At 37.0% G+C, this 9,329-nt stretch overlaps 1 protein-coding gene across 2 annotated transcripts in view; it reads right to left on the bottom strand.

Moving 5' to 3' along the window:
* Positions 1-1,472: 1,472 nt before the first annotated feature.
* LOC109536407 (sodium/calcium exchanger 3) overlaps positions 1,473-9,329 on the bottom strand; it is a 37,551-nt gene continuing 29,694 nt past the window's right edge. For both annotated transcript variants that reach the window (XM_019902598.2, XM_048667292.1), the window contains exons 4-7: positions 8,559-8,757; positions 7,010-7,168; positions 5,406-5,577; positions 1,473-3,846 (exon numbers count right to left, since the gene is read on the bottom strand). In XM_019902598.2, the coding sequence (XP_019758157.1) occupies positions 3,642-3,846; positions 5,406-5,577; positions 7,010-7,168; positions 8,559-8,757 (735 nt within the window). In that variant the 3' untranslated portion in view covers positions 1,473-3,641. The remainder of the gene's footprint in view (positions 3,847-5,405; positions 5,578-7,009; positions 7,169-8,558; positions 8,758-9,329) is intronic.

The following is a 9,329-nucleotide window of genomic DNA, read 5'->3' as shown; positions in this document are numbered from 1 at the left end:
ATTCTGGCGCATAAATGAAGAGTTTGATGTTTTTAGAGTTAAATTTGCGAAAATATTCAATTCAAAAATTGCTAGCTTATAACCCAAAGCAACTGGAAGTTTGGAACTCTTCCACATTCTGTTCTCTTTCAAATATATTTCGAAATGGCCCAAAAATAGTGATTTTATAATAAAACCACAAATGGAAAGTCCGTTAAAAACCAAAAGCCGAAATCTTTAGCCAATAAAAGAGTTAACGAAATAACCACCCCTTTAACGTGAATTTTGGGCTTTAGAGAAGAAAAAAAGCTGCACTAAACCAGTAGCACATATGGCGAGTTCTGCGCAAGTTTTTTCTCTGTCCAGTCCGGCTCATCCCCTTAAAATGCACGTAATTGTTCGAAGATTGGTTCAGAGATATTCATCATCTCGCTGTCTTTTCAACCGATACGCGGATATAAAAAACACCTTAGAACTGGTCCAAAGGCTGGTGCGTACCAAAGGGTCGGCTGACCCTTCGCTCAGGGTTGGAATTGTATTTAAATAAAATTCCCGAAAATGCCTCCGGTTTGGTAAAAGTCCAGAAATTTGTTTTTGGATATACTGTTGTCCTGGTTGGTTTGGGTAGAAAAATGGACACTAACAGGGACTATTGGGTTTTGTTTGGAATTATCAAAGCCGGCCCTGTTTATGTATTCATCTAACCCGTTTCATTCAAAAACAAACGTTTTATTTATTCCATTCGGAAGGTGTTTTTTACATCCGCCTGTAGAATGGCAGAAAATGGGGTGATGACCGTCTCTTTTGAGTTGGGACATAAGAATTTAGTAAACTCTGTTCATTTTTTTCATTTAAATCAGATTTTTTTTCTATTTTATTAAACACTCTAATTGTGAAAAATTGCCTTCCCGTCCAATTTGTCACCATTTTCCCAAAGTTCGTAAATCATCGTGGCTTTCCGGAGAATAACCTCTGTGATCTGTGGTGCCTACGGCCTCTAGGGTTCAGTGTGTTGAATTCGCTCTTCCAAATTCCGCAAAATTTGGTTTAATTTCCATTTTTTCTTGAAAAATTGTGGATTTTCTGGAAAACGACATTTTCCTTCACCGATTTATGACGTTTTCCCGACCGGTAGTGCGACATTAGCAAAATAATCGCGATTTTTTTAAGTCCAAGTTAAGTTTAATTCTGACGTTAACTGTCAAAAGCTGGAATCGCGTCGTTAACGTGTGCCTATCATTCAACAGGCCAGTGTATTGTTGACATGCAAGTGTTAAGTGAGTCCTGGAGGCATTTGTAAGATTTCTTCAAGGTTTCTAAGAGTTGATGGTCATGCTGATGAACTATTTGGATAGCGATGGGCTAAACTTGGTAATTACATTTATTTTTAGATTTTTGTATAAATAAAAAATCCCAAATTGCTGAAAAAACCACAATTAACATTCTCTTTTCGTATTGCAGTGAACAGAAGGAAAAAATTAAAACTCTGCACATATTTTAAATAGTTTTTTAATCGGCCCTACATTCAGACATTCGCCTCTCTGGAACATTCTCCAAATTATTTATAAGTAGGTACTGCTAACGTATTTTTTGTTTCAACTGAATTTTTGATAGTTAGTAATCATTATCAGTCTCTTCTAATGGCTATTTTCTATCTATGCCTGTGATTATATAAAATTACAAAGTTGTTTCCGCATTCCGAACAGTTCGAAAGCGCGCTAATTGATTTTTGCTAAGTTTTCCACAGTTTTAAGTCTAGAAGCCGTGATCGCATTCAGCTCTAGCAGCTCTTCAATTTGGTCAATAATGTGGTCTAATTGTTTTCAGAAGAAATGGTCGTTACATTTTTTTAAAAATCTAATCCCTAGCAAAGTTAGTAGCTAAAGTCTAAAGTCTGAAGAATTAATTCCAGGTATCCACTATATGTATGTAGGTTTAACATGGATGTTCAGAAAAGGCTTATAAGTAGTTGTACATGAATATTAGGGATTTTGCAAGTTCAAATGAGTGATCAACATTAACACTTTTAACGTGAATCAGGAACACAAAATCGAATGTTTATTATCCCAATATTCACATGGCTGCAGTTTTTTAAATATTTTTATAGCTATTTGTATATATTTTCTAACATTACACTCTAGTAACAAACTTTAACTACACTTTCAATAATTAATTCCGCCAATACAAGACAATGAAAAAAGAAGTTGAATTCCAGAAGAAATTACCTAAAGTTGCAATCAACTGACCTAAATTTTCACATTGAAGGATAGTTTATTACAGTTATGCCACACACATCCATATAAACTTTGACCCACACGGAGATAGTTGGAAGTGGAAAAGTCATTCTTATAACACGTATAACAATAAATACACGATAACAACGAGACGACGCAATGAATTCTTATATTAAAGGCGCTGGAGAAACATGTTTTAGTTGAGCGATGGGAAAACATTCCTAAGCTAAAAACCTACTATTTTTTATGGGCATTGAATTTTCCGATTCTGATTGATCGACCACCGTCCATACTTCAACTCAAATGAGGTTTTTAAATAATTTTCTAACAGTTCGCTCGTTAAAAGATGTTTTCCTTTGACCCTATGTGACACCTCAACCTAATCTAGGCATATTTTGGAAGCATTTTCGTCTTGCCCTAATAATACAGTGTTGAACATTAATAAAATATTCACCATTAACCATTAATTAAACTAACAATAATTTACAATCATTATTATATCACTATGTTACGAAGCCATCCTTTAACATCGATACACGGACAAAAATACTATATCATTTCAAATATATTCGTTCGATTGTTTTGTACATATTCTGCCATTTGTCTGAACGATGCAACCAAAAACGAACGTAAAACGTACGAATTTGTTTATAAAAATCTACGGAAGTCCTTTATTTGCTTATCTATTTACGTATAATCTAAACTATTAGCGGTATTGAGTGATTAACGAATTTTATTTGCTAACTGACTTGAAACGGACAGTTAAGAAAAATACTTTGTATGTGTCATCTGCACACTAACCTCAGATTGTGCCTGAAAATAACACTCCAAAACATGTAGTTTACTTCCGGCGCCCTCAGGACTGGTTTCGACTGGAGCCAGTATTTATATTAGTATTAGTCTACTTTTGATTCTCCACTGGAAGGAATTTGTTATGTACATTGGAAATTGTTTCTCAAATTAAATAAAAATTTCGATGTTTCTCGCATTTTCTTGCCTGTCCGCTTGGTTAAATACTGTAGGGAAAAGTACGTCTGCTAACTAACTATTGAGGGAATATTGTTCGCACGTGAACACACTTGAAATACATCTGAATAACAAACACTAATAGAAAAACATTTATTAGTGTGCAACAAGAAACATTGCCGACGAATTTTATAGTGAATTTGCCACGCTGGGAATTTGGGCATTTTTCTAAAAAGTTTCCATTTGGATTTGCTTTATTGCATGCACCTTAACGGGCCGCTTTTATATCACGGAAACGGCGGTTGAAACAATTAATACTGCATTAAATTGAATAAACGAACTAATTTTTCCTTAGGCAAGACACAACAAATCTATTTGATTCATCTAAGCAAACCGCAATTTACACACATAAAAGCGCCCCTCTGTACATGCAGAATACCTAGGAAAACGAATAATTGCACCTTAGAATCCCTGTATAACGCCATAAGCTTCCAAAGTGGAAACTACCAAGTAAGTAATCCATAATGCGAATAAAACTGAAGAAGTCAAGTACTTGAGGCAAACTGGGCCGCCCAGTTCGCCTCCAACCGCTTTGGATCTTCTGATGAACAAAATCAGGATGGCTACCACTGCTTCGGAGCAGAATATCGTAACGGAAAATGCCAAACTGCAAAAAAATTCAACTTTTATCTTTTTTAGTGGTTTATGTATATTCAGTTCGCCCAAAGGGCGCAAGTAGCGTTATTTTATATCGGCAATGTGACTTCATATAAGGAAAACGTTCAACTGAAATAAATTAATTGATTTTATTCAGGACTTGTTAATATTAAGCGAATAAACACTGAATTTAATTCGAAAGTAAACGTCCTGAACGGCTTGAAGCGAGTGAAACTGACGGAAATACATAAAGGAATTCATTAACGCCAAAGTGCTGGATGTTTGAATTGCGCGTAATTTGAGGGAAATGCAAAAAATCACACCAGGCATCCAAGAGTTTGGGGTTTCTTTTCCCCATTTTCAAGCAATAAATATCAAACAAATGAAACATGGCAGATATTAGGGAAGATTAATGTTCCCATGGCAGCTCATATTTAATGAAAAACGACCCAAAAGTGTAAATAATCCTTAAGCCCCACTGGGCAGGTGAAAATCTCGTTAGGCCCATGAAAACGTACAATAAACGTCTTCAGGTCTTCCTTTTCCCGGAACATTTCTAGCCCGGTTAGAAACATAAATCAAGATTTTCGGCGCTGTCGTTAAAATAAAAGTTTCCTCGCACTTCCTGCGAAATGGATTAAACGAATGTGTCTCAAACAGACCTAATATATTAAGAACTCGTCGTTTTATAGGCGGTGTGAAATGCTTTTAGCGTTTATCAATTCGCCCAGATCAGACAATATATTATGTTGGACTGGAAATGGAAAATTAATTATCCTTCTTGTCACTTCGATGCGGATGCCAATAGCTATTGTTTCCACCAAATAAAGCACGAACGTGCCTAATTGTGTTTGTTTTAATTAGATATATGTATGCATTTTATACTAATTCTAGCAAACAATCATACTGGATATACGAATATTCTGGTGATAATCAGGCGAAACCGTTTTTTGTGTTTTAACTCTGATTCTGTAACATTTTTGCCAGTGCTCAACATTCAATAATTTCACCGCAAACAAAGACTTCTTCCAAATATGAGCACATTTTCACCTATTGCAACCGTAATATGCCATATTAATCAATGCCACTCCATTTCTCGACCTTTTAGGGAAAAATCCCTCCTGTCTGTTGTGTAACATATCAAGAGATAAACGACCAAAACAGGCCTTCTTTATTTAATCTAATATTGCTCCCTGAGAGCCGGAAAAAATGGAAGAAGACGTTTTTTCGGGACTTGGCCTTTTGCCGACATAATACACTTCGCTAGCAGGACAAAGTGAAATTAATTTATCCTGTTTGTTCCTTTTGTTTGATTCAGACTGGAAAAAATGCTCTTTTAAAAGGTTTACGCTGTTTCAGCTCTGTTTCGTTACACGTTCAGGTTGTTAAGTTCTTCTTTGCCAGAACTTTTTTGAATATTGCTTGGTGCGGGATTTGAAATTTGTATGTCTAGAGGCTTGTTAAATATCCTCGATTAATTTGAGATGTTTAAAAACCACTCCAAAAAACAGCCTCAAAGAAGAAAACATTAGACTCTCCAATGGAGGAAACTCATTTTTTCGAACTCACCTTCCCGGGTCCACGTTAAAGTCATTTCCATGAATTCCATGATAAATGGCTGCAATGGACCAGGCGACTCCAATGCCCAGAAAAACATTAACCGCGTTGCTTCCTGTAACATTCCCAACACTTGCGTCTGCATGTTTATCGTGTATTGCTGCCACTTTACTGGCAAATGTATCTGGAAATTGAAAATTTTGTGATTTTAATAAGAAATATAATTTTAAGTGCTCAATTTACTGTATGAAATAAACATTTAATTCACATCACTCGCTCCAATTGTTCCCTAATGAATCCTGCCACTGCTGCTAAACTTATGTGCCGTTTTCGATGAGAATTAACAATTTTATATTTAAAATATACAAAACTAGTGTAATTCTGATTTATTTTCCTGACTGCGTGTACTTGTTATGACTTTCTTATTTGAAGTAAAAAAATTTGAACATCGTTTATTTCATTACGTTTCGGCGAGACAACAGCGCCATCATCAGATTTAAAATTTACACAAACTCATGATTGGTAAAAATCAACGTTCTTTTAGGTCTTTGCCTTCTTGAAACCGTAAATTTGTCTCTCGAAAGACTGGATCTGGAACCTCTGAAATTTCACGCTCAGTTTTAGTCTTTCCCCTGAATATTCCCGAAATTTTCCAGACGAAAACCACAAAGACCAAGACACTATATTTACTCACCTTGGAGGGCCAAAAGCCGCAAACAAGAAAATACCGCAGAGAGCTGAAAACGTTCTCGTATTTCTCGAACAAATAGATTTATCTCTTCGGCTCCGCTTTAGATGAAGTCACATTAGGGGTGTATCGTTCTCCTTTTACTGATTGGGCGTAGAGGGCGATTTTTTTTAAAGGAACTGTAATCGTGCTTTGCTATGAAATACTTTAGTGGTTTAGGACCATTTTTTTTAACAAGAGCAGTGAACAAATCGTTTTTTCCGCAAATACCTGGAAATATCGGAAGATTTTATTGACCTGTCGCCTATGCGCCCTCGCAACTAATCCGGAAATAAACCCATTTGCGTGGAAACCCCGAAGAATCTCCAGATTATTGCCGCCGGTGAATCTTTTCATGTGTAAACTTTTATATGATCCCACCTAGATCGGGACGGCAAAAGCTCCAAAGTGGCCGCAATGGCTCTTTTTCGACAATTTCACAACGAAATTTAATAAAGTTTCTAGAATTCTGCATTGAAAGCATTCTGCAGTTGAAGCCGAAGAAAAATAATCTAAAGGTGCAAATATACAAAATTTGACATGGTTTTCCAAGGCCAACAAGCAACTTTTCCATACTAATATCATATCAGACTCATAAATGCCTGTATAAGGAACCCATTTGGCTCGGCCAGGTTGTTAAAAGAGGCATAAATCGAATGCGCCATTGATATAAAACCAACAAACTGCCTCGTAATATGGTTAGAGGCGTTTTTGGGGCGATATCACTTGCAAAGTGCAATTTTCATAGGCCCCTAAACATACACTGTGCGTTTATGGAGCTGTAAAAGTTGCGATGTTCAACATTTGGTTGGATTGGCGTTATTGGGCTGGATTATTTGCGTTTCTAATTGATGAGTTTCACTGGAATTTTCTGGCTATTTTAACTCACCTGGAATACTGGTTCCGAGGGCAACAAAAACGATTGCAGTAACCCCATCTTTGATGCCTAAAGTGGCTCCGAAGTGGGATGCAACATCTCCTATAATGGCAGTTACGATTCCTATGCAAAAAATTGACACCACGAAGCAGAGGTAGCCTTTGCAGATATCTGAAACCCAGAAATTTATGATTTTCTAGTGTCTTAATCGGGCATTAATTAAGCATCCTTTTAGTATGAATGGAAACGGCGCGATAATTTATGTTAGACGGTTTAAGGCAATTTGTTTAAATATGAGAAAAGTTCCTTGAGCACATCGATCGCTAGTGGCCAGAAAATGAAATTCCCCGTTCAAAATTTTATGTTCCCCCGGATCCAGAGCAAATTCCTTCAGGAATAATGAGATTGTCAAAGAGATTAATGCGTAAAGTTCCCGTGGTTTATACTTTCTCAGCGTGCATTTATACCTGAGATTACATATTTAGACCTCTAGTAATAAGCTGCTAATTATCCTCTTGATGTGTATAAAATGTTGGGGATTCTATTCTCAAAATGAAACGCGTTGCCATCAATATGCAGCTTTCTTCCATCCCTTCCTGAAGGTTTAATTCAGAATATAAATGCGTTCCCAGAAAGATAAATATTAGTTTCCTTTAAGCTAAAACGGAGCAATGTTTGAATGCTTTATATCGACTTCAAAGTCTAGAAGAGGAGAGCTTTGGGCCCGATGAATTCAAGAGGATGGTTTTATAAGGGCGCTTGGAAAAAATCAAAAACGTCTTTGGCAATCGAGGCTATTGCCACTCTTTCGCGACGCCCTCAAAGCCCGAAAAAACTCAGCAGTGTGGCCTTTAGTAAGCTTTGTGGTAAAATTTAAAAAACCCGCCTGTAAATTAATGTTTGCGTTATTCCACGCAGACATGCAGCAAAAGCCCGTATGAATTGGCCAAATTCTTTTTCATACCCAAACACTATTCATCCATTCAGCATACGGTGAATTGCCTTTTATTTGTCCAGGCCGATGAAAGAGTCATTTTCGCTTTCAGGCCATTCAGCTGAATGAAAAGCGATTTCTAATTAGTTGCCCCCAAGGAAAACAACCCTGAATTATGGCCGGTTCTTTTACAGGGAAATATTGCCAACAATATCTGTTGAGTGCGGAAAACTTGCAATAACTTCCATACGGAAAATGATAAAATTAATTTTGGTTTTGTATAAGTGGGAGTTTGAAGTTAATTCGCTTTCAAAAAACACCGATGGAAAATGGGTCGTCTGTCGGTGTTTTGATGAAATTTCAAAGGAGTTTTTCCGCGGCTTGTTTGTTGCAAGTTCAACTTTGTGCTAGTTGTCTGCTAATTAATGTTTGAAAACTAGGGAAATAATTGATCCTAAAAAGGCCTTATTTGGGCAGTCGTTGAAGGTGATTTAAACGCAAAGAAATCCAGTCCAGTTGAGGTCGACATTTTGCGCAAGTAACCAAATCAAAGCACTTTCAGCGCCTTTACAAATAAGACGTTTTTAAGATCAAAACAAAGGAGAAAACCCGAATTTGGCATCTTACCTGTGGGGGGAACAAAAGCGAACAGAACTTTCCAAAAAACGGTGAGAAAGTGCATGAAGTAGTCTAGTTTCGAAGGAGCTTTCTGTTCATCCTCGTTGCTCGCGGTTACAGTGAGCGCCTCAACAAACTGCTCCTTCCACGATGAGGTTCCTATCAGCAGCGAAGCGTTGGCCCGTTGAACTAACTTATCTACGGTGTTCTGGAAGGAAAAATTGCAAAATCATCTTCCAAATTTAACCCAATAGGCCGTTGGTTTGACCGATTAATTCAATCAGCTGCGCTGAAATAGCTGAATGGAATCCAGTTTGTCCGCAGCTGAAAATCGGTTTTGCACTCCATAATGCCACTCAACAGCAGTCAGCGACTGATTGAATAAAGCCTCATCTGAACTGCGAGTGTTTTTGCAAATAGCTAAGCTATGATCAACTCACTGGTTTGGCAATATGGTTTTTCCTAAGCGCTTAATAATTGCATGAAACATCAGGATTTTACTTTTGCACTTCATGGAGCTCTCTGCGTGTGTGCCAAAATGCAATTAGGTGCATCCGAATGTACTCTTATCGATTCTTTTTCAAATTTCAACTAGATTTATCTCCAGTCTGGTCCAGAGTTTATTTAGGGCACTGAATTTTACAGCAGCGATATTCCTGAATAAATTTCTACGTCAAATAGGGAACGATTCGTGATTTTTCAGGGGTTTTATCGAAACTTGAAAGTCAGAAGATTCATTAGATTGCATTTGGATTAGGGCACTATTGGGAACATATGTAA

This window comes from Dendroctonus ponderosae, unplaced genomic scaffold, assembly GCF_020466585.1.
Source record: "Dendroctonus ponderosae isolate FM_Combo_2020 unplaced genomic scaffold, Dpon_F_20191213v2 Dpon_F_20191213_6, whole genome shotgun sequence".
Classification (NCBI taxonomy): domain Eukaryota; kingdom Metazoa; phylum Arthropoda; class Insecta; order Coleoptera; family Curculionidae; genus Dendroctonus; species Dendroctonus ponderosae.
Note: the sequence above shows the minus strand (reverse complement) of the source record. Positions and strands in the feature narration are given on the sequence as shown.